Source organism: Lepidochelys kempii, chromosome 12 (assembly GCF_965140265.1).
Source record: "Lepidochelys kempii isolate rLepKem1 chromosome 12, rLepKem1.hap2, whole genome shotgun sequence".
Classification (NCBI taxonomy): Eukaryota; Metazoa; Chordata; order Testudines; family Cheloniidae; genus Lepidochelys; species Lepidochelys kempii.
In genome coordinates, this window is record NC_133267.1 from 3,045,773 (window position 1) to 3,071,676 (window position 25,904).

At 49.4% G+C, this 25,904-nt stretch overlaps 1 protein-coding gene across 1 annotated transcript in view; it reads left to right on the top strand.

Annotated features, from left to right (window-relative positions):
- The window catches only part of HYDIN (HYDIN axonemal central pair apparatus protein), a 427,037-nt gene that overhangs the window by 268,222 nt on the left and 132,911 nt on the right, over positions 1–25,904 (top strand). The window contains exons 24-28 of the mRNA XM_073307159.1: positions 5,761–5,874; positions 6,170–6,272; positions 9,747–9,866; positions 11,025–11,234; positions 14,347–14,484. Coding sequence (XP_073163260.1) covers positions 5,761–5,874; positions 6,170–6,272; positions 9,747–9,866; positions 11,025–11,234; positions 14,347–14,484 — 685 coding nt within the window. The remainder of the gene's footprint in view (positions 1–5,760; positions 5,875–6,169; positions 6,273–9,746; positions 9,867–11,024; positions 11,235–14,346; positions 14,485–25,904) is intronic.

Sequence of the window (25,904 nt, forward strand, 5' to 3'; positions counted from 1 at the left end):
AAGCCTGACCTTAAAAACTTCTAAGGAAGGAGATTCTACCACCTCCCTAGGTAACGCATTCCAGTGTTTCATCACCCTCTTAGTGAAAAAGTTTTTCCTAATATCCAACCTAAACCTCCCCCACTGCAACTTGAGACCATTACTCCTTGTCCTGTCCTCTTCTACCACTGAGAATAGTCTAGAACCATCCTCTCTGGAACCACCTCTCAGGTAGTTGAAAGCAGCTATCAAATCCCCCCTCATTCTTCTCTTCTGCAGACTAAACAATCCCAGTTCCCTCAGCCTCTCCTCATAAGTCATGTGTTCCAGACCCCTAATCATTTTTGTTGCCCTTCGCTGGACTCTCTCCAATTTATCCACATCCTTCTTGTAGTGTGGGGCCCAAAACTGGACACAGTACTCCAGATGAGGCCTCACCAATGTCAAATAGAGGGGAACGATCACGTCCCTCGATCTGCTCACTACGCCCCTACTTATACATCCCAAAATGCCATTGGCCTTCTTGGCAAAAAGGCCACATTGCTGACTCATATCCAGCTTCTCGTCCACTGTCACCCGTAGGTCCTTTTCCGCAGAACTGCTGCCTCGCCATTCGGTCCCTAGTCTGTAGCTGTGCATTGGGTTCTTCAGTCCTAAGTGCAAGACCCTGCACTTATCCTTATTGAACCTCATCAGATTACTTTTGGCCCAATCCTCCAATTTGTCTAGGTCCCTCTGTATCCTATCCCTGCCCTCCAGCGTATCTACCACTCCTCCTAGTTTAGTATCATCCGCAAATTTGCTGAGAGTGCAATCCACACCATCCTCCAGATCATTTATGAAGATATTGAACAAAACCGGCCCCAGGACTGACCCCTGGGGCACTCCACTTGACACTGGCTGCCAACTAGACATGGAGCCATTGATCACTACCCATTGAGCCCAACAATCTAGCCAACTTTCTACCCACCTTATAGTGCATTCATCCAGCCCATACTTCTTTAACTTGCTGACAAGAATACTATGGGAGACAGTGTCAAAAGCTTTGCTAAAGTCAAGAAACAATACATCCACTGCTTTCCCTTCATCCACAGAACCAGTAATCTCATTCATCACCATGGATTTATAGAGAGATAATATGATATTTTCTGTTTATTACCTGTCCCTTTCTTAATGATTCCCAACATTCTGTTTGCTTTTTTGACTGCCGCTGCACACTGATTAGATGTTTTCAGCAAACGATCTACAATGACTCCAAGATCTCTTTCTTGAGTGGGAACAGCTAATGTAGACCCCATCATTTTATACTCATAGTTGGGGTTATGTTTTCCAGTGTGCATTACTTTGCATTTATCAACATTGAATTTCATCTGCCATTTTGTTGCCCAGTTACCCAGTTTTGTGAGATCCTTTTGTAGCTCTTCACAGTCTGCCTGGGACTTAACTATCTTGAGTAGTTTTGTGTCATCTGCAAATTTTGCTATCTCACTGTTTACCCCCTTTTCCAGATCATTTATGAATATGTTGAATAGGACTGGTCTCAGTACAGACCCCTGAGGGACACCACTATTTACTTCTCTCCATTCTGAAAACTGACCATTTATTCCTACCCTTTGTTTCCTCTCTTTTAACCAATTACTGGTCCATGAGAGGACCTTCCCTCTTATACCATGACAGCTTACTTTGCTTAAGAGCCTTTGGTGAGGGACCTCGTCAAAGGCTTTCTGAAAATCTAAGTATAGTATGTCCACTGGATCCCCCTTTTGTCCACATGTTTGTTGACCCCCTCAAAGAACTCTAATAGATTAGTAAGACATGATCTCCCTTTACAGAAACCATGTTGACTTTCCCCAACAAATTATGTTCATCTATGTGTCTGACAATTTTGTTCTTTACTATAGTTTCAACCAGTTTCCCCGGTACTGAAGTCAGTCTTACCAGCCTGTAATTGTCGGGATCACCTCTGGAGCCCTTTTTAAAAATTGGCGTCACATTATCTATCCTCCAGTCATTTGGTACCGAAGCTGATTTAAATGATAGGTTACAAACTACAGTTAGTAGTTCTGCAATTTCACATTTGAGTTCCTTCAGAACTCTTGGGTGAACGCCATCTGGTCCTGGTGACTTATTACTGTTTAGTTTATCAATTTGTTCCAGAATTTCCTCTAATGACACCCCAATCTGGGACAGTTCCTCAGACTTGTCACCTAAAAAGAATGTCTCAGGTTTTGGAATCTCTCTCACATCCTCAGCCATGAAGACCGATGCAAAGAATTCATTTCATTTCTCTGCAATGACCTAATCGTCCTTGAGTGCTCCTTTCGCATCTCAATCGTCCAGTGGCCCCACTGGTTGTTTAGCAGGCTTCCTGCTTCTGATGTACTTAAAAATGTTTTTGCTATTACTTTTTGAGTCTTTGGCTAGCTGTACTTCAAATTCTTTTTTGGCCTTTCTAATTATATTTTTACACTTCATTTGCCAGAGTTTATGCTCCTTTCTATTTTCCTCAATAGGATTTAACTTTCACTTCTTAAAGGATGTCTTTTTGCCTCTGACTGCTTCTTTTACTTTGTTGTTTAGCCACAGTGGCACTTTTTTGGTTCTCTTACTGTGTGTTTAAATTTGGAGTATACATTTAAGTTGAGCCTCTATTATGGTGTCTTTAAAAAGTTTCCATGCAGCTTGCAGGGATTTCACTTTTGGTGCTGTACCTTTGAATTTCTGTTTAACTTCCTCATTTTTGTGTAGTTTCCCTTTCTGAAATGCTCCTGTGATGGGCTGCTCCAGCCACAGGGATGTTAAATTTAATTATATTATGGTCACTATTACCAAGCGGTCCAGCTGTAATCACTTCTTGGACCAGATCCTATGCTCCACTTAGGACTAAATCCAGAATCACTTAGGACTAAATCCAGAACCCCTCTTGTGGGTTCCAGGACTAGCTGCTCCAAGAAGCAGTCATTTAAGGTGTCAAGAAACTTTATCTTTGCATCCCGTCCTGAGGTGACATGAACCCAGTCAATATGGGGATAGTTGAAATCCCCCCATTATTACTGAGTTTTTTATTTTTATAGCCTCTCTAATCTCCCTGAGCATTTCCCAGTCATTATCACCATCCTGGTCAGGTGGTGGGTAATATATCCCTACTACTATATTCTTATTATTGAAGCATGGAATTACTATCATAGAGATTCTGTGGTACAGTTTGGTTCATTTAAAATTTTTACTTCTTTTGATTCTACGCTTTCTTTCACATATAGTGCCTCTCCCCCACCAGCATGACCTGTTCTGTCCTTCCGATATATTTTGTATCCTGGTATTACTGTGTCCCATTGATTATCCTCATTCCACCAAGGTTCTGTGATGCCTATTATATCAATATCCTCATTTAATACGAGGCATTCTAGTTCACCCATCTTATTATTTAGACTTCTAGCATTGGAATGTAAGCACTTTGAAAACTTGTCACTTTTTGGCTGTTTGCCATTAGATGATGTAATTGAATGGGCCTCTCTTTCATTTGACATACTTATGTGCTGCCATTGCTTCATTGCTGTTGGTACTCCAGCTCACTCAGGTGTATCTACACATGCTTCAATCCCACCACTTGAGTGTAGTGTACTTTAATCTATTTTCCCAAGGTCTCTGGCAGAGTAGGGACTTGACTCTGGATGTCCAGAATCCCAGCCCTCTGGACCAGCCTTCCTCTCCTCTGCTCTTCTCCTGCCCTGGAAGGACGATTGATCAGTACGATGCTGGACAATTGAAGGCATGAGGCACAAAGGGAAATAAGGGGAAAGATCAGATGAGGAGCTTAATGGATGCCTACATGAAACCAATGAATCTCTGATGGAGTTTGGAGGAGATGAGCCACAGTTAAGTCCATTCCCCACTTCCTCTTCTCTTTTTTGGGGCCATTTCCTGAAGTTCCTCCTTAGGCAAAACTCCCATTAATTTCAGTGAGAGAGTTGCCTATGGACTGATTGAGGATTCTGGAATTTGATTCTGGTATCCTCTCCATCTTGTATCCCCTCCCATCCCTTTTACTTTCTAAAACAGCAATTGCCTTTTGTTTCGACCCTATGGAGTTTATTGTCTTACCTGTCAGTAATAAGCTTTCCTATAGCCCCCATCAGTTCCCTGAGAATGATCTCACTCCCATATTTTAGGTGTTTCACTTCTTGTTATTCTTTTTTTCCCCTCTGGTAAAAGTCTCTTAGTGGTTTTGAGCTTCTTCTTAGCAGAAGCTAGCTGTCATATTATCTTCCAGCATGACTTCAGGATGCTTTAGGATGAAAGATATTGTTATTATCTAGGCCCTGTGGTCCAATGAAGTTGCCTTAAGCTGTTCTATAAACCTGGGGGTAATTTAATAAGTGACTATACATTTTCCATCTCAGAGGCTTTACTCTTCTCATGAGTTGCTATTAACAGCAGTATTTATCACAAGAGGCTTCTTGTTAGAAGGCAGTATAGCTAGCAGTGTGGATATAACCAAAAGGGATGGCCAAAATGTTCAGGCCTAGGTGGCTGATGCAAGGTCCCTAGGCCCAGATCCTCAAAGGCATGTAGGCTCCTCGCTTCCATGGAAATCAATGAATGAAATCAGTGGAACCAAGAGGAGTTGAGATCCTAGCTGAGCACATGGGGAGGGGAAGGATTCACAGTAATTTCTGGGACCTCTGGATTGCAGTTCAGAAATGTTCACACTTCCTTTTGTTCTCTAGGCTTTGTTGACCTAGGCTCCCAGGGGCCATATTTTCAAAGTTATTTAGGCACCTAAGGAATAAATACCTCTGGGTGCCGATCTGCATCTTTTTGAAATTTAGCCCTAAATTCCGTTCTCAAGAGTGACGCAGGCACCTAAGATTATGAATACAGTCAAATAAGGGATTTGTGGATATTAACCTAGAAGGACCAAAGCTTACTCTCAAAGCCAGGACATATTGCTGCTGCGCCAGTTCTTCTCCCTTTGCCCTCCAGGGAGAGACTGAGCTCCTCTCTGCCCTGCAGCCTTTTTATAGGTCCCAGCCTGGCCCTGATTGGCTGCTTTCAAGCCTCCACTAGACTGGCTCACAGTAAGCCCTTCCAGGATTGTCTGGGGCTCTGTGCAGCCTCTCTGCCTTGCTTCAACCTCTTCCACGCCAGAATGGAGCAGCTGCCCCACTACACAGCCACACTGTATCTGCACGGAAAGTGGTCTCTCTGTGAGGTGCAGCATGGCCTGCCCTCCTCTATACAGCCTGAAATACTCAGATGTTGTCCATCAGCTACTCATACTTGGTTCCTGCAGCAGCTGGGAGCAGAGACAGCTGAGCAGTTTCATGTGTAGGGTATGTCTGCACTGCAATCAGGACAGTAATCATAGGCACGCCTGAGCGAGCACTGATCAAAGGAGCTCAGTAAAAATAGTTGTGTAGCCATGGTAGCATGGGCTAGCTGTCCAAGCATGTACCCGGGTCCTGGGTGGGATTGTCCTCGAGTAGCTAGCCCATGCTGCCACAGCTAGACTACCATTTTTAGCCAGTTAGCACAATCAAGGCTAGCTGTGCTATGCCTATGTCTGCAGCAATCGTGGCTCCTGATTGCCAGGTAGATATACCCATAGAGACATCAGCACCCTTCCTGGGACCTCCCCCGGCCAAGTTCTGGAGCGGCTGCAGTTAGAGGATGGATGGGGTAGCTCTGGGAATTTCAGTATTCTCAATAGTCAGTATTCTCCCCCTCGGGCACAGGCATGTTCACAGCATACTCATGTTGAAACCTAATTTCATTTTCAAGGTTCAGCCCTGGAGGACGTAAGTCCGTCATTGAACCCGAACCAACAAATGAGCAGAAAACTCAGCAGGAGCCCGAGACAGCCTCAGAACAAACTGACAGCAACATCTCTATGAGGTTTGTACAGAAATCATCAGCCTCAAGGGTCGGATTCTGACAGAGCTTTCTGTAGGGGACCCATTCCACCACACCCACCCAGTCTGTGAGCTGTCAGCTGCATTTCCATGAGTGGGACCAGGGCCATCCTAGAGGATCTAGCTGTCGTAGATGGCCTTTCCCAGCAACCCAGTGGCACCTGTGCTCTTCCCCTGCTTGACTTCCCACTTGTGCGGGCCGCAGGAGATAAACATCTGTCAGATGCTTGGCAAAACTGCAAAGCTCTGGTGACTTTTCTCTCCTTATGTTTCACCAGAAACTCCAGAGGGATGGATGTGGAGAAACATTCCAATGGGATGAGTGAAGAAGAGACCCAACACAAAGAGCTGCTGGACAGAAATGATTCCTCAGAAATAAAGGTAGCAATTCCCCTAGCCCAATTGCCTGGATCCCATGAAGTCTGAGTCATTCACCTGCTTGACCTACACACTCCAGCAGAATCATACTAGTCACCCCCCCACACACCTTTAAACCTTCCAAATTGCCTGCTGACTTGGTGGGTCATATATCTTGGGTGGGATTTTCAAGCACACACAGCATTGCTCTAACTCTGCTCTTCATAGATATCTCTGGTAATAAAACTCCCATTAACTTTAATGGGAGCTAAATTAGGCTGACACTAAGCACTTTTTAAAATCACATCTCTCTTCTCCACTGACCTGATTCTCACACAGCATCAGGCTAGGCCTGTGTTTACATACTAACTTCAGAAGCAGTTACTGCCTCTCTCCCTAATTTACATAAGTAGCTTCTAACTTCCTAGTCTTTTCTAATGCAATCTGCACTGACGACTGACCTACAAACACCCCGCACCTGCTCAAACCCAGCTAGAACTGCCTACTGATGTAGTTGCTACCTTCTTCCTCAAAAAGAGAAGGAGGACTTGTGGCACCTTAGAGACTAACCAATTTATTTGAGCATGAGCTTTCGTGAGCTACAGCTCACTTCATCAGGTGCATGCAGTGGGGAGATTTATATACACAGAGAACATGAAACAATGGGGGTTACCATATGCACTGTAACAAGAGTGATCAGGTAAGGTGAGCTATTACCAGCAGGAGAGCGGGGGTAGGGGGGTAAACCTTTTGTAGTGATAATCAAGGTGGGCCATTTCCAGCAGTTGACAAGAACATGTGAGGAACAGTAGGGGGGAGGAAATAGTACTCCTTTTCTTTTTGCGGATACAGACTAACATGGCTGCTACTCTGATACCTTCTTCCTGTATCTCTTAATCCATGGCGGGAGGGTGACAAGTAAAGTCAACAGGTACTTGTGTGAAATGATGCTCTGGAGAAAGAGGCACAAAGTCTGTCATTTGCTAAATTCTTATGCATGGCTTTGAAAATTCTCTTCAGCTCTCTGACCTTTAGCTGTTAGTCTTGCTTAGAATCATAGAATCATAGAATATCAGGGTTGGAAGGGACCTCAGGAGGTCATCTAGTCCAACCCCCTGCTCAAAGCAGGACCAATCATTCCAAGCTTGACCTTAAAAACTTCTAAGGAAGGAGATTCTACCACCTCCCTAGGTAACACGTTCTAGTGCTTCACCACCCTCCTTGTGAAAAAGTTTTTCCTAATATTCAACCTAAACCTCCCCCACTGCAACTTGAGACCTTTACTCCTCGTTCTGTCATCTGCTACCACTGAGAACAGTCTAGATCCATTCTCTTTGGAACCCCCTTTCAGGTAGTTGAAAGCAGCTATCAAATCCCCCCTCATTCTTCTCTTCCGCAGACTAAACAATTGCAGTTCCCTCAGCCTCTCCTCATAAGTCATGTGTTCCAGTCCCCCCATCATTTTTGTTGCCCTCCACTGGACACTTTCAAATTTTTCCACATCCTTCTTGTAGTGTGGGGCCCAAAACTGGACACAGTACTCCAGATGAGGCCTCACCAATGTTGAATAGAGGGGAATGATCGCATCCCTCGATCTGCTGGCAATGGCCCTACTTATACATCCCAAAATGCCATTGGCCTTCTTGGCAACAAGGGCAGACTGTTGACTCATATCCAGCTTCTCATCCACTGTAACCCCAAGGTTCTTTTCTGCAGAACTGCTGCCGAGCCATTCGGTCCCTAGTCCATAGCGGTGCACGGGATTCTTCTGTCCTAAGTGCAGGACTCTGCACTTGTCCTTGTTGAACCTCATCAGATTTCTTTTGGCCCAATCCTCTAATTTGTCTAGGTCCCTCTGTATCCTATCCCTACCCTCTAGCGTATCTACCTCTCCTCCCAGTTTAGTGTCATCTACAAATTTGCTGAGGGTGCAATCCACGCTGTCCTCCAGATCATTAATGAAGATATTGGACAAAACTGGCCCCAGGACCGACCCTTGGGGCACTCCACTTGATACCGGCTGCCAGCGTTAGACATTGATGTTATTGTCTATCAGAATTGACTCCTTGTTCTGTATCCCATTGAAAAGAGGATGTTAATGGAACATTAAGATGATAGGAAGGCAGTGTTTCCTAGTGGACTGAGCACAGGGCTCAGGAGTCCTGGGTTCTATTCCCAGCTGTGCCACTGGCCTGTTGTGTGACTTTGGGCAAGTCACTTCCCCTCTTGTGCCTCAGTTTCCCCACCTGTAAAATGGGGGTAGTGCTACTGACTTCCTTTGTTTTGAGGTTGACTGATGAAAAATAGTGGAGAAGAGCTGGGTGTTATCATTCTGACATTGTGAAGCACACAGAATTCAAGAGGCGGCAAACTTAAGTTTGCAGTACGTTCTAGTTAAGGTCAGCAGGCAGTCACTGATAAGAATTTAACTATCATTGCGGCGTATTCACACTGGAAATTTTCTCTTGACTGGGAAAAATGGTGCTCAGTGACCACAAATACATTGTGAGCCTTGTTTTCAAATACAGGCCTGTAGTATATTCAGCATTGCCTGCTTCATTGCCGTGGTTATGTACAACCGACAGACCCCTGTCTGTTGGCAGGCAGGATCGAACTGGGGACCTCTGGAGCTTAGTGCATGAGCCTCTACCACGTGAGCTAAAAGCCAGCTGCCTCTTAGCTCAGGCTGTAGAGCAGACTCATTTCTCTCTGCCACTAGATGGGACAGAACCCCACACCCAGGAGGTGTGTGGGTTACAGTTGCCCAGGTGAACCAGGTAAATGCATACATTAGTAGCTAAGTATGGACCTAACTACGCCTCTTGCTTCATTTGCACATCCATTGTGTGCACACACTTTTCTGAACTTGGGGCTGGGCCTTTGCCTTTTGATGAGATGTCCCTGTGTATGTGCAGTACAATAATGTATGCAGCAGACATGCTATGTTCAGAAACAGACCCAGCCAGGAGCAAAATGACTGCAGTGTTCGTTGTGAAAAAGAAGGGGCGGGCTCAAGATTGGGAGTGGCCGTCTGCTTGCCCTAGCTCAGTGGCTCTCAACCTTTCCAGACAACTGTACCCCTTTCAGGAGTCTGATTTGTCTTGTGTGCCCCATGTTTCACCTCACTTAAAAACACTTTGCTTACAAAAAAAAGTGTAACAGCTCCACTGGTACTGTGCAAAAGTGCTGACTGTCTCATTTTGACCATAGAATTATAAAATAAATCAACTGGAGTATAAATATTGTCGTGTATTCAGCATTGCCTCCGTCGTTGCTGTGGTTGCACAGGTGAGCTGTTCAGTTCAGTGCATAGTATTTCGAGCCGCATAAACAAGTCGTATGAGATTTTAGTTTGTATTGACTTCACTAGTGTTTTTACGTAGCCTGTTGTAAAACTAGACAAATATCTAGATGAGCTGATGTACCCCCGGAAGAGCTCTGGGTACACGCACACCTGGTTGAGAACCACTGCTCTAGCTTGTGCTGCTTGTTTCCTAGATGCTAATCGTGGGTGCTGATGAGGTGGAAGGCATTTCTCTGACTCTGAGCCCGGCGGAGCTCAAGGAATCACTGTGGTTTGTGGAGTCAGAAGACCTTCTTGCAACAGGGGTGGAAGAAGTAAGCAGGAGATTCACTGGATTTAAGACTGTTCTCTCACTCCCTTGTCTCTTGCCTCACTTCTAAGGATCATTCCCAGGGACACAGCAGCAGACTGTAGCTAACAAGCTGTTCTGTACCACACTTTGTACAATGCTGCCATCATTGCAATATGTGTTAACTGGTCCTAAGAGCTTGTCTACATTACCCGCTGGATCGACGGGCAGCGATCGATCCAGCAGGGGTCGATTTATCGAGTCTAGTCTAGATGCAATAAATCGACCACCAACCGCTCTCCCGTCAACTTCGGTACTCCACCGGAGCGAGAGGTGCAGGCGGAGTCGAGGGGGAAGCGTCAGCTGTCGACTTACTACAGTGAAGACTAAGTAGATCTAAGTACATCGACTTCAGCTACGTTATTCATGTAGCTAAAGTTGCATAACTTAGATCGATCTCCCCCTCCTCCCAAGTGTAGACCAGGCCTCAGTCTCATGGACCTTAAAGGCTATGTATCTTTTAGAACCTTTCTTCTGAGGAGCAGTAACACCTTTCTGAGGGAATACTCCCATTGACTTCACTTTCACTGACTTAAATAAAAGTTTTGCCTGGATAGAGTGTAAAGACTTCAATAGTAATCCCTTCATTAATTAATTGGTTAATAATAACAATTCTGTTGTTGCCTTAGCACTGTAATGGAGAATAGCACACAATACAGGAACAAAATCAAGAGTGTTCAGAATAAGCTGAACTGAGTCACTGTGTCTCGCATTGGGCTCTGCTGACTCTTACTCTGTCTGAAGTCCCTTCAAGGGCTGGGAATTCCAAGGAAGAGGAACCTCACCTGAGAGGACCTCTGCCACCCATAGGTCTCCAAGACTGTACTAATGCTGCCTTAGTGACCATGGAGACTACGTATGCCCTATGCCCTTTCAGTTTAGATCAGGGTGGTTGTAAGCCAGAGATTAGAATCATTCCATTTGTGCCAGCCCCACCGGAGGATCTAGTATTGTCTGTGCCTTGCTCCAAACAACTGCTATGCAGAGTAGAATGCCAGGGCATTTGAAAGGATGAAGCTCTTCTGAAGTTGCTAACCATTGATTTCTGCACTTTGAAATGTTTAACTGTGTCATTTCTGCCTTCCTCTACCCTCTCCACTCCACCCCACCCCACCCCCACCAGGTGTTTGACATATTGCCCCTCTATGGAATGCTGCAACCCAACGAGAGTCAGCAGGTCTCATTCACCTTTTATGGTCACGCTGACATCACTGCCCGGGCCAAGGCGCTGTGCAAAGTCGAGGGAGGCCCTACCTATGAGATCGTGCTGAAAGGAGAGGCTTCGCTCATCAGTTACGCCTTTGACATAAAGGAGATTGACTATGGGCTACAGGTAAAACACAGGAGAGGCCTGCATTTCAGAGCCACCAACTTCCATTCAACTGGCCAGATGTGCCATCATCCACGCTGTCAGTGTCCCCTCCTGACAGGGTGGCCCTACCTCTGGATACCGTTATACAGCCCCTCACAGCTCCACTCTCACTGTCAGTAGAACCTCCTCTGCATAATATGCACCTGTATCCCAACAGCCTCTCTCTTGTGGGCAGCATAACCTCTTCAGAGTTTGTCCATCATGAAGCCCTGCATCTTTTTGGTATCTACTGTTCTTGGGCTTAGTAGAAGGGAAGCAGTGGAAGTAAGAGTGCTGTTGCTTGGAGGAAAAATGATTCTATCGATTAACTGCAGCGTCACTGGTGAAGGTCAGTCAGTGTCATGCCGTGATCTGACCTGTGCATGGTATTCCTCTGCTGGTAAAGTAGGAAGCAGCACAAAGGTACTCTGTGTTGGAGGGGGATTTTAATGAACCTGCACATTAATGAAGGAAAAATAAACCCTTGAAGGAAGAGACCAGCCCCCTTGACCATGTAGAGGAAAAGACAGAGGAGGAGGAGTTTGGAGACACATGACATGCCTTCAGAGTCTGCCGGAGAGCACTTAGTAACAAGCGACATTTGCTTTGAGCTCTGCCTCTGCCTCTGCAAATGCCTGAGAACAAATTAAAGGCAGTGGGGCAGTTTCATCCATGCATTAAAGCAGCACAGACTAACTGAGCTCCTCTCCTTTAACCAGTCATTCTGTTTTCTTTGTTGCCTTTTCACCATTAATAGTGTTTTTAACTAGAACCCAGTAATTGTAGACCAAATGGTGTGAGACTCAGATATCAGAATCAAAACTCAAAGAACCACTGTTTCACTTAAACCAACTAAAAAGGACCAAAGAGATTATTATCGAATCTCTTTAGATGTTAATGCGCCTTTTGTATTCCTTCTCCTACCACTGCAGGTTCCAAAAATACTTGGGCATAGGAGCATTTTCCTGTATACATCCTCCAGCCTCATCCAAGCAGTGCTGGACAGAATCCAGGGTTTACCACATTAAAAATCATGCTTTCCCTGAAGATGAATGATACCTTCCTTCATTATTAAAATAATAATGTCAACTAACATCACATACATTGGATTATGCTATCACTGGAATGGGCCAAATCTGCCCCGATCTATCTCCTTTGACTTCAGGGGAGTTACCCCAGGGATCTGTTTGACCCAGGGAGTCCGAAATACAGGACTGTCTTCCAAAAGAAATTGTTGGCAGTGTTGCAGCCATGTTGGTCTCAGGTTATGAGAGCGACAAAGGCGGGTGATTCAGTCTTTTATTGGATTCACTGCTGTTGGTGGAAGGCACAAGCTTTCGACAGAAGTTGGTCCGATAACAGATATCATCTCACCTATCTTATCTTTCCCAAAAGAGGCACATTTGGAAAATGGCAGCAAGGAATAGAAAAAGTTCATGTTTTCTGATGCTGAGGGGGATCTCCCAGGTATTTCTGTGCTGGTTCACAGCTTCTCCTGCTTGCCAGATAGGAATTGCCAGGCTGGATTAGACCCCAGGGCTACCCAGTCCAGTGTCCTGTCTCTGACATCGACTCAGAGGCCTCAGAGGAAGGTGCAGGACACTGAAGCAGGTAGAATCATAGAATCATAGAATAGAATCATAGAATATCAGGGTTGGAAGGGACCTCAGGAGGTCATCTAGTCCAACCCTCTGCTCAAAGCAGGACCGATCCCCAACTAAATCATCCCAGCCAGGGCTTTGTCAAGCCTGACCTTAAAAACTTCTAGGGAAGGAGATTCGACCACCTCCGATGGTAACACATTCCAGTGTTTCACCACCCTCCTAATGAAAAAGTTTTTCCTAATATCCAACCTAAATCTCCCCCACTGCAACTTGAGACCGTTACTCCTTGTTCTATCATCTGCTACCACTGAGAACAGTGTAGAGCCATCCTCTTTGGAACCCCCTTTCAGGTAGTTGAAAGCAGCTATCAAATCCCCCCTCCTTCTTCTCTTCTGAAGACTAAACATCCCCAGTTCCCTCAGCCTCTCCTCATAAGTCATGTTTTCCAGTCCCCTAATCATTTTTGTTGCCCTCCGCTGGACTCTTTCCAATTTTTCCACATCCTTCTTGTAGCGTGGGGCCCAAAACTGGACACAGTACTCCAGATGAGGCCTCACCAATGTCGAATAGAGGGGAACTATCACGTCCCTTGATCTGCTGGCAATGCCCCAAAATGCATCCCAAAATGCCATTGGCCTTCTTGGCAACAAGGGCACACAGTTGACTCATATCCAGCTTCTCGTTGACTGTAACCCCTAGGTCCTTTTCTGCAGAACTGCTGCCAAGCCATTCGGTCCCTAGCCTGTAGCGGTGCATTGGATTCTTCCGTCCTAAGTGCAGGACTCTGCACTTGTCCTTGTTGAACCTCATCAGATTTCTTTTGGCCCAATCCTCCAATTTGTCTAGGTCCCTCTGTATCCTATCCCTACCCTCCAGCGTATCTACCACTCCTCCCAGTTTAGTGTCATCTGCAAACTTGCTGAGGGTGCAATCCACACCATCCTCCAGATCATTTATGAAGATATTGAACAAAACCAGCCCCAGGACCGACCCCTGGGGCACTTCACTTGATACCGGCTGCCAACTAGACATGGAGCCATTGATCACTACCCATTGAGCCCGACAATCTAGCCAGCTTTCTATTCACCTTATAGTCCATAGTTATGGGACAAGCTTCTCACAGGAAATACCCCCATCAATTAGAAGCTGGTTTATGCCCTGAAGCCAGGAGGATTTACATCCCCTCCAAAACTCTTCCTTGGTTCCTGATTGCTATTTTAATCCTTTCTCTCATAAGTCTGCATGTTCTTACAGAATATCCAGTCCGTTCTGGATTCCTGCTGAGCTCGTGACCACAGCAACATGTTGTGGTGATGAGTTCCACAGTCTAGTAGTGCACTGTTTGGAAAACTTTCCTTTGGGCCGGTGTTGAATTTCCTGTCTCTTGCTTTCATTGAATATCCCCTTGTCTGCGTGTTATGAGTATGTGGGAAGCAAATCTGAAAAAAAGCCTTGATAGTGACACTCCTGTTCCTATCTCTTCCCCTCAGCTATTTGACCAAGTCATTGAAGCTGAAATCACTCTGTGCAATAACGGGAAGGTTGGATTTGGGTACATGGTACTGAACACGAGCCAGGCCTCATCCGACAACCCTCCGCCAGGAGTGCCACTGATCCTGCCTGCCACTGTAAGTATCTGTGACAGATGGACGGAGCCCTGAGGGGCTAGAATTAAAATCCTGGTACTGCCCGGCAGAGGCCCCACAAGCGCTGGCAACTGGGCTGATCACCATTCCTAAGGGAAGCCCCCTCCTTGGCACAGCAAGGGCAATTGTCTAGCTGTGTTGCCAGAGGGTGAGGATGTAAATCCAGCAGGGGAGATGATGGAAGGTTATAGCTACTGGGAGCTAGTGAAGGTCAAATGGGCGTGCTCCTTAATAGACTCCCTCAATATACTCTGAGTGGCAAGAGGCTCCTCCATCAAACGACCAGCTGCAGGCAGCTCAAGTGCTTTGGCCACACTTTGAGTTCTGGCTGCTGGGAGCTTTGGGTTTGTGCTGACGATGGAATTGGATTGCACAGATTCTTTTTTCTTCACAGCAGAACCTAGGTCACATTGCTCAGCCCAGCCCAGCCAATCTCAGAGCCTGGTCTGTAACCCAGCAAGATATACTCCTTCCCCACCTGCCCAATCACAGACACCAGCTTATCCACCCACTCCTGCAGCACGAGCCGTGCTGGTGTGTCTCTTTCAAGTGCTCAGGAGTATACTTGTATAGGCACATTTAGTTTAGGAACAGTCCTTGCTGTTTTTATGGACTCAGAGATGATCTCCGGAGTGAGGAAAGCCCAGTGTGTCTCTGTTGCTCAGTTTCTCTTTCTCTCGCACTGCTGCTTTCTCAGCAGACCTCTGAGTCACCTCCACTAGACACAAACCTGCATGCCTCTGCACTCACTTGTGTTCTCTGCTTTGATGGGCTTTGCCTGCAGCTTGTGTTCATTCCCCTTAGTGCAGTGGTTCCCAAACTTTAACAGCCCGCGAACTCCTTTCACTAAATTGTGCAATCTCGTGAACCTCCTCCTAAAAATTAATATTTCCAGGAATTTAAGTTTAAAGTTCCTCCGCACTCCATTGGGCTCCTGCTGCTGGACCCCATTGACCGCCCCGGTCAACTGAGCTCCACTGAGCTCAGGCTGCTGGTCCCGCTGACCACCAGGGCTCAGGCTGCCGGCCCCAACTGTTGGACCTCGCTCTCCCTGGGGCTTGGGCTGCCAGCCCCGCGCAGAGCACTGGGGTTCGGGCTGCCGGCTCCCCCACTGATGGGGGCAGGGCTCGGGCTGCCAGCCGCAACTGCCCAGCCCCACTCCCCCTGGGGCTCGGGCTGCCAGCCCCGTGCGGAGCGCTTGGGTTTGGGCTGCCGGCTCCCCCGCTCATGGGGGCAGGGCTCGGGCTGCCAGCCGCAACTGCCCGGCCCCGCTCTCCCTGGGGCTTGGGCTGCCAGCCCCGTGCAGAGCACTGGGGTTCGGGCTGCCGGCTCCCCCACTGATGGGGGCAGGGCTCGGGCTGCCAGCCGCAACTGCCCAGCCCTGCTCTCCCTGGGGCTCGGGCTGCCAGCCGCAACTGCCCGGCCCCGCTCTCCCTGGGGCTTGGGCTGCCAGCCCCGCGCAGAGCACTGGGGTTCGGGCTGCCGGCTCCCCCACTGATGGGGGCAGGGCTCGGGCTGCCAGCCGCAACTGCCCAGCCCCACTCCCCCTGGGGCTCGGGCTGCCAGCCCCGTGCGGAGCGCTTGGGTTCGGGCTGCCGGCTCCCCCGCTCATGGGGGCAGGGCTCGGGCTGCCAGCCGCAACTGCCCGGCCCCGCTCTCCCTGGGGCTTGGGCTGCCAGCCCCGTGCAGAGCACTGGGGTTCGGGCTGCCGGCTCCCCCACTGATGGGGGCAGGGCTCGGGCTGCCAGCCGCAACTGCCCAGCCCCGCTCTCCCTGGGGCTCGGGCCGTCTGCCCTGCAACCAGGTCCCACCTGCTGCCTCCAGTGCCGGGGTCCTCTGGCCGCCATGAGTGACATTTTTCTGGCGACCCCCCTGTAACATTCTGTGAACCCCCAGGGGTTTGGGAACCCCAGTTTGGGAACCACTGCCTTAGCCCAAAGTACTGCCTGAGATCCTGATGGTCCTTGTGCAGCGGGATGGGGGCTGGAAGGCCTTCCCCTGCTCCCATGACTCTGCAATGGGCCCCCACCGGAACAGTCTCTGTGCTCTGGGCAGCAGGATGTTAGGGGGTGCAGCCCATAGATCTAACTTAGCCTTTTCTTTTCCTTAGCAGTAACTAGACTAGACTAGATCCCTGTTCCTCCAGCTCATTACATTCGTATCCATTGACAACCAATACAATTATTAACTGTTAAAGAATAAGGCTACAGGGGGCCAGGAGGAGTTGGAGCCAATCCCTCTCTCCTGTTCACCTGCCCACAAAGTGGGACCGTGTAGGGGGGGAACCAGTCCATGCCATTAAGCAGATTGCTCAGCTCCACATGCAAGGAGAAGCCCTGGTAAAGTGCTTGCCTCTTAGGCCCCATCTCACTGCCTCTGTATAGGTCTGGGAAAGCCATAGCCTGCCCCTCATGTTGCAGTGATGTCCCCTCTCTGTCCCCCTCGGCAATGTGACTAATGTACCTCTCAGGTTTATTGCTTCTTTCAAGTCTCCTCTTTCCCAAGGAGAGGAAGCCAAATGGCTCTAATATTTCCCCATAACTTTCATGAAGCCTGGTATCCTCACATAGATGAGTCTCTGATGCCCTTTGCTGCAGCCTCTCTGAGAATGTGATCTCCTGCCTGAGGAACAGCAAGCAGGACTGCCCGGGACCCTGGATGGGGGTTAGGTGCTTTGTAACAACTGCTGCCCCTCTGCTAACACAGCCGAGGACCTGGTCTGGCTGTCTTTTTACTATGTGCTGTGCTTGTGTTCCCAGGAATTTCCACTGCTCTGTGCCCAGTGAGCATGCTGGCTGATTGCTCTGTTGAACAAAGATTCTGCCCCCCAACACAGCACTGTGGGGAGCAAAGCTGAGGAAATTCCATTGGAATGGGACTGAAGGGTGACACAGGAGGGGAAAGCAGTTACCCACCAGCACCTTCCGATTGCACAGAGGCCAGTACCTTTGTCTGACAGACCCTGTCTGAGAGGGGCTCCAGGTCTGGGGCTGCCAGAGCCAGGGAATAGCCACTCTGCGTGGAAGGCTGCCAATCAACCCGGCAAAAGTTTCCTGCTGCTCAGAGCAGCATTGCCACCTGCTATATACACTCCCTGCCCACCGACCACAGTTATCAGCGCACGGGGAGCCAAGGAAAGCTGGCGGTTGGTGCTGGGAGCAAGGCAGGGAGGAGCACAGCAGCAAAAAGGGGACCCCCCACATTCAGGAGATCCCCTGGTTTTCTCATAGATGTTGGCCCTACATGAGTTCTAAAGGCTACAGCACCTACCAGCCCTGCAGCTGGACAGCTCTCCTTCAAAGCGACCTCTGGAAGTCAACGTCTTCTCTTACCTGCTATTCTGCAGGCTTTTGTTGCTATTCCTCTCCGAGGTGCTGCCTTGTCAGCGCTAACTACCCGATGTCCACTGGCTACTGCCGATCTGTGATAGCTTCCGCGTGTCGGAGCGAGTTAATGAAGGACTAGGTGCCCATGCTGGAGTGCACACTGGTTGTCCTCAATCACACTGCTCTCCCAGGCGACCCCCATACACCCCCTACAGAGGGACTGGAATTCATGAGAGAAGAGCCATTGACTTGGCTGCATTTTGTGTCCCTCTTTGCTGTCCCTGCTGATAGAGCTGTCTCCTTTCCGGTCCAGCTTCATGAGCCTGCAGCTCAGGGGCCTCTGCATTTAGAATTACATACTTGCCTAGGGTGTTTGCATCCAATATGGCCCTAGGTTGTATGTGCTCCAGGGATGGGATCTGCACAAAACACAGTTAGCTTTTCATTTCCATTTGCTCCTCCCTTTTCCCCACTGGCTCCTGTATTTTGCTGGTAAGAAACTTCCCTTGGTCTCTGAATGGACTCTCTTATATTCCTCGCTTCACCATCCTTTAATTGAAGTAAATGTCTAGGTAACTTCTGTACACCAGCTGCTAATCTGTCATTTAGGTTCAGATTTTTAAAGGTACTCAGGTGTTGCTGAGTTCAGCATTGCAGTGCCTCACTGATTTAGGAGTCTTTGTCTCATTTTCAAAGTGATTCACCCATGTAGGCGTTAAATTCAGTGGGGTTTTGGCTCCTAAATGCCTAAATTCCTTTTGAAAATGAAATTTAGGCTCCTAATTGAGTTAGCTCTTGCAGCGCTGAATGCAGCAACGCCTGTACACACCTTCACAAATCTAAGCCTCAGCCCATTTCTCCAATAATGCTACTTCCTGTTCCCAACTGCACTTTGCTATCTAAAAAGCATGCATCTCTCGGGGATGCAGTGTGTTATAGGGATGGGGCACTGGCTGGGGTCTCAGGAGATCTGGGTCATAGACTCATAGAATATCAGGGTTGGAAGGGACCTCAGGAGGTCATCTAGTCCAACCCCCTGCTCAAAGCAGGACCAATCCCCAATTAAATCATCCCAGCCAGGGCTTTGTCAAGCCTGACCTTAAAAACTTCTAAGGAAGGAGATTCCACCACCTCCCTAGGTAACGCATTCCAGTGCTTCACCACCCTCCTAGTGAAAAAGTTTTTCCTAATATCCAACCTAAACCTCCCCCACTGCAACTTGAGACCATTACTCCTCGTTCTGTCATCAGCTACCACTGAGAACAGTCTAGAGCCATCCTCTTTGGAACCCCCCTTTCAGGTAGTTGAAAGCAGCTATCAAATCCCCCCTCATTCTTCTCTTCCGCAGACTAAACAATCCCAGTTCCCTCAGCCTCTCCTCATAAGCCATGTGTTCCAGTCCCCTAATCATTTTTGTTGCCCTCCGCTGGACTCTTTCCAATTTTTCCACATCCTTCTTGTAGTGTGGGGCCCAGAACTGGACACAGTACTCCAGATGAGGCCTCACCAATGTCGAATAGAGGGGAACGATCACCTCCCTCGATCTGCTGGCAATGCCCCTACTTATACATCCCAAAATGCCATTGGCCTTCTTGGCAACAAGGGCACACTGCTGACTCATATCCAGCTTCTCGTCCACTGTAACCCCTAGGTCCTTTTCTGCAGAACTGCTGCCGAGCCATTCGGTCCCTAGTCTGTAGTGGTGCATGGGATTCTTCCGTCCTAAGTGCAGGACTCTGCACTTGTCCTTGTTGAACCTCATCAGATTTCTTTTGGCCCAACCCTCTAATTTGTCTAGGTCCCTCTGTATCCTATCCCTACCCTCCAGCATATCTACCTCTCCTCCCAGTTTAGTGTCATCTGCAAACTTGCTGAGGGTGCAATCCACACCATCTTCCAGATCATTTATGAAGATATTGAACAAAACCGGCCCGAGGACTGACCCTTGCGGCACTCCACTTGATACCGGCTGCCAACTAGACGTGGGGCCATTGATCACTACCCGTTGAGTCCAACAATCTAGCCAGCTTTCTGTCCACCTTATAGTCCATTCATCCAGCCCATACTTCTTTAACTTGCTGGCAAGAATACTGTGGGAGACAGTGTCAAAAGCTTTGCTAAAGTCAAGGAACAACACGTCCACCGCTTTCCCCTCATCCACAGAGCCAGTTATCTCGTCATAGAAGGCAATTAGATTCGTCAGGCATGACTTGCCCTTGGTGAATCCATGCTGACTGTTCCTGATCACTTTCCTCTCCTCTAAGTGCTTCAAAATGAATTAGTTGGGGACCTGCTCCATGATTTTTCCAGGGACTGAGGTGAGGCTGACTGGCCTGTAGTTCCCAGGATCCTCCTTCTTCCCTTTTTTAAAGATGGGCACTACATAAGCCTTTTTCCAGTCGTCTGGGATTTCCCCTGACCGCCATGAGTTTTCAAAGATAATGGCCAATGGCTCTGCAATCACATCCGCCAACTCCTTTAGCACTCTTGGATGCAGCGCATCCGGCCCCATGGACTTGTGCTCGTCCAGCTTTTCTAAATAGTCCCGAACCACTTCTTTCTTCACAGAGGGCTGGTCACCTCCTCCCCATGCTGTGCTGCCCAGTGCAGTAGTCTGGGAGATGACCTTGTTCGTGAAGACAGAGGCAAAAAAAGCATTGAGTACATTAGCTTTTTCCACATCCTCTGTCACTAGGTTGCCCCCCTCATTCAGTAAGGGGCCCACACTTTCCTTAACTTTCTTCTTGTTGCTAACATACCTGAAGAAACCCTTCTTGTTACTCTTAACATCTCTTGCTAGCTGCAACTCCAGGTGTGATTTGGCCTTCCTGATTTCACTCCTGCAGGCCCGAGCAATGTTTTTATACTCTTCCCTGGTCATTTGTCCAATCTTCCACTTCTTGTAAGTTTCTTTTTTGTATTTAAGATCAGCAAGGATTTCACTGTTAAGCCAAGCTGGTCGCCTGCCATATTTACTGTTCTTTCGACATATCAGGATGGTTTGTCCCTGTAACCTCAATAAGGATTCTTTACAATACAGCCAGCTCTCCTGGACTCCTTCCCCCTCATGTTATTCTCCCAGGGGATCCTGCCCATCCGTTCCCTGAGGGAGTCAAAGTCTGCTTTTCTGAAGTCCAGGGTCCATATTCTGCTGCTCTCCTTTCTTCCCTGTGTCAGGATCCTGAACTCGACCATCTCATGGTCACTGCCTCCCAGGTTCCCATCCACTTTTGCTTCCCCTACTAATTCTTCCCGGTTTGTGAGCAGCAGGTCAAGAAGAGCTCTGCCCCAGTTGGTTCCCTCAGCACTTTCACCAGGAAATTGTCCCCTACCCTTTCCAAAAACGTCCTGGATTGTTTGTGCACCGCTGTATTGCTCTCCCAGCAGATGATTGAAGTCTCCCATGAGAACCAGGGCCTGCGATCTAGTAACTTCCGTGAGTTGCCGGAAGAAAGCCTCCTCCACCTCATCCCCCCCGGTCCGGCGGTCTATAGCAGACTCCCACCACGACATCACCCTTGTTGCTCACACTTCTAAACTTAATCCAGAGACTCTCAGGTTTTTCTGCAGTTTCATACTTGAGCTCTGAGCAGTCATACTGCTCCCTTACATACAGTGCAACTCCCCCACCTTTTCTGCCCTGCCTGTCCTTCCTGAACAGTTTGTATCCATCCATGACAGTACTCCAGTCATGTGAGTTATCCCACCAAGTCTCCGTTATTCCAATCACATCATAATTCCTTGACTGTGCCAGGACTTCCAGTTCTCCCTGCTTGTTTCCCAGGCTTCTTGCATTTGTGTATAGGCACTTGAGATGACTCGCTGATCTTCCCTCTTTCTCAGTATGAGGCAGGAGCCCTGCCCTCTCGCGCGCTCCTGCTTGTGCTTCCTCCCAGTATTCCAATTCCCTGCTTTGGTCTTCTTCCCCCGGTGAACCTAGTTTAAAGCCCTCCTCACTAGCTTAGCCAGCCTGCTTGCGAAGATGCTCTTCCCTCTCTTCGTTAGGTGGAGCCTGTCTCTGCCTAGCACTCCTCCTTCTTGGAACACTATCCCATGGTCAAAGAATCCAAAGCCTTCTCTCCAACACCACCTGCGTAGCCATTCGTTGACTTCCACGATTCGACGGTCTCTACCCAGGCCTTTTCCTTCCACGGGGAGGATGGACGAGAACACCACTTGCGCCTCAAACTCCTTTATCCTTCTTCCCAGAGCCACGTAGTCCGCAGTGATCCGCTCAAGGTCATTCTTGGCAGTATCATTGGTGCCCACATGGAGAAGCAGGAAGGGGGAGCGACCCGAGGGCTTGATGAGTCTCGGCAGTCTCTCTGTCACATCGTGAATCCTAGCTCCTGGCAAGCAGCAGACTTCTCGGTTTTCCCGGTTGGGGCGGCAGATAGATCACTCAGTCCCCCTGAGGAGAGAGTCCCCGACCACCACCACCCGCCTCCTTCTCTTGGGAGCGGTGCTTGTGGAACCCCCAACCCTAGGACAGTGCATCTCATGCCTTCTAATCGCCGGAGTCTCCTTCTGTTCCCTTCCCTCAGACGTATCATCTAGTCCACTCTCCGCCTTCGTACCTGTGGAGAGAAGATGAAAATGGTTACTTACCTGTATCTGCGTTGCTGGTACATGGACGCTCCCCTTTCTTCTTCTGGAGGTCACACACTGCCAAATTTCTTCACCATCTTCCTGTCCCCACTGCGCAGCCTGCTCCGAATCTTCAGAACATTGTAGAAGCATATCCTGACGTCTGTCCAGGAAATCTTCAGTTTCTCTGATGCAACGCAGGGTTGATCCTTGTTTCTCCAGACCTTGAACCTTCTCTACCAATATGGAGACCATCCTGCACTTTGTACAGACAAAGTCACTTCTGTCCTGTGGAAGAAAGACAAACATGGCACGTCCAGTGCAGGTCACAACAGCTGAACCCCCCCCCATCCATATTACCTTCCTTCTCCGAGCTTCCTCAGGAGTTGTAGTAACTGCTCCTGAGGTTCTGCTCTTGGCTCTGCCACTGACCTGCTGTGTGACCTTGGCTAGTCACCTCCCCGCTCTGTGCCTCAGTTTCCCCTTCCCCCCATTGTCTGCCTTGTCTATTTGGACTATAAGCTCTTTGGGGCAGGGACTGTCTCTCATTTTATGTGTATAGCACCTGCTCCATGGGGCTGTGATCTCAAGTGCTTGTATTACTGTAGGCCCTACTGTAATACAAATAATAACAAAGAACACCATGCAGCCCACTGGAGAGACACCAGCATCCCTTCAGGCACCTAACACTTTCCTAAGCATTTCAGCCTCTCTCAGCATATCCCAGCAGATCCATGTTAGGGAATGGGGTTTGTCAGGGACAAGAGGTTCTAGGTGGTGCCACATTTTGTCACGTGTACTGATCGATAGTGTCTGAGCACCTCACCATCTATTTCTTGCCATTATTCTCGCAGCACCCATGGGAGGCAGGGAAGTGCTCTTATCCCCATTTTTTGACCGATGGGGAACTGCAGCACAGAGAGACTAAGGGAACATCGCCACAGCAGCTGGGAAGTGCAATCCCCAGTTTGGGCAGACGCTCTGGTGCTTGTGCCTAAAAATCACCGTGCAGCGGCGCGGGCTCGCCACCCACATACAACGCTTCCCAACCCTCCGGCTACATCCTTGGGTGGTGAACCTGCGCTACCAGGGCCGTGCTGCTAGGGTGTGTACATCTCCCGGAAGTGGGAATCATACCTCCCAGATGCCAGGAAGACAGACCGTCACAAGGGCACACAGGAAGTTGGTAACCGAGAAAGGAATTGAATCTGGGTCCCCCCTCGCCCAGGCTGGCCGCTTGGCCATGCAGCCACCCTTCCCCTGGCTGAGCAGACTGAGTTTCTCCACTGGGTTGCTGTCTTGAAATGTGCGCCCTGCACACCTCTGGCCCAGCAACTGAGCTGGTTGGCAGATACACTGGAGGTAGGTATAGGCAGTGATGAGCTGCCAAAATCTTAACAACCGGTTCCCTATAAAAAGTTCTGATGTAAGGGCTGTGCCCCAGTATGTATTTTTTGTACCCACAGGGTTACCATACGTCCGTATTTTCCTGGGAGGAATTTTAAAATTTGAAACTTCCTCCCGGACGGCGATTTAAGAACCAAAAAGCCTGACCTGTCCGGGAAAATACGGGTGTGTGTTAACCCTGTCTAAAGTTCTTTTTTAAAAAAATGGGCCTGACCTAGAAACGAGCTCCGTTTCCCATGTGTGGGGCCCTGCCACGCCCTGGGGGTGTGCTCGGGTGACCAGATGTCCCGATTTTATAGGGACAGTCCCGAGTTTGGGGTCTCTTTCTTATATAGGCTCCTATTACTCCCCACCCCCGTACCCGATTTTTCACACTTGCTGTCTGGTCACCCTAGGGTGTGCACATGTGTGGGTCTCAGCTGCTCCCTGCCCCCCTCACTGAAGCAGGTGTGCAGGGTTACTGCCCTGGGAACTGCAGGGCACCAGTGGACGTGGAGCCAGCTGCAGACAGGGGCATGGGGCAGGGATAGCAGGAGGCAGGGGGTGCGGAGCTGGCTGGAGACAGGAGGGTGCGGGGTTGGCTGGAGGCAACGGGGTATGGGGCTGGCTGGAGATAGGGCAGGGGCTGACTGGAAGTAGAGGCTGGCTGCAGGCAGGGGCTGGTGCGGGCAGGACAGGGGGTGCGGGGGTGGCTGGAGGCGGGGGCCGGCTGCGGGCAGGGGGGTGGGGGCTGGCTGCAGGCAGGGGCTGGCTGTGGGCAGAGGGTGCGGGGCTGGCTGCAGGCAGGGGCTGGCGTGGGCAGGGGCTGGTGCGGGCAGGACAGGGGGTGGCTGGAGGCAGGGGCCGGCTGTGGGCAGGGGGTGCGGGGCTGGCTGCAGGCAGAGGCTGGTGTGGGCAAGGGCTGGTGCGGGCAGGACAGGGGGTGCAGGGGTGGCTGGAGGCGGGGGCCGGCTGCGGGCAGGGGGGTGGGGGCTCGCGGGGAGCAGCCCGAGCAGCAGGACGCAGCCCCAGCCCAGCAGAGCAGCCGGGGACCCACCCGGCAGCAGCGGGAGCCCCAGGGCCAGGGGAACAGCAGCAGCCCCAGGGCTCGTGGCCAGGGCCAAGCGGCAGCCCACGTGGCTCCCGCAGCGCAGCGCCCCCGGCGGCCGGAGGGGGAATTACATCACTTCCTGGCCAGAGCCCATCAAAGCCTCAGCGCCCCCTGCAGGGAAGCGGGTTAACAACCGGTTCTAAAACTGCTTCAAAATTTAACAACTGGTTCGTGTGAACTGGCTCCAGTTCGCCACTGGGTATAGGATACAGAGGGACCTAGAGAAATTAGAGGATTGGCCCAAAGGAAATCTGATGAGGTTCAACAAGGACAAGTGCAGAGTCCTGCACTTAGGATGGAAGAACCCAATGCACTGTTACAGACTAGGGACCGAATGGCTCGGCAACAGTTCTGCAGAAAAGGACCGAGGGGTGACAGTGGACGAGAAGCTGGATATGAGTTAGCAGTGTGCCCTTGTTGCCAAGAAGGCCAATGGCATTTTGGGATGTATAAGTAGGGGCATAGCGAGCAGATCGAGGGACGTGATCATCCCCCTCTATTCGACATTGGTGAGGGCTCATCTGGAGTACTGTGTCCAGTTTTGGGCCCCACGCTACAAGAAGGATGTGGAAAAATTGGAAAACGTCCAGCGGAGGGCAACAAAAATGATTAGGGGACTGGAATACATGACTTATGAGGAGAGGCTGAGGGAACTGGGATTATTTAGTCTGCAGAAGAGAAGAATGAGGGGGGATTTGATAGCTGCTTTCAACTACCTGAAAGGGGGTTCCAAAGAGGATGGATCTAGACTGTTCTCAGTGGTGGCAGATGACAGAACAAGGAGTAATGGTCTCAAGTTGCAGTGGGGGAGGTTTAGGTTGGATATTAGGAAAAACTTTTTCACTAGGAGGGTGATGAAGCACTGGAATGCGTTACCTAGGGAGGTGGTGGAATCTCCTTCCTTGGAGGTTTTCAAGGTCAGTCTTGACAAAGCCCTGGCTGGGATGATTTAGTTGGGGATTGGTCCTGCTTTGAGCAGGGGGTGGACTTCC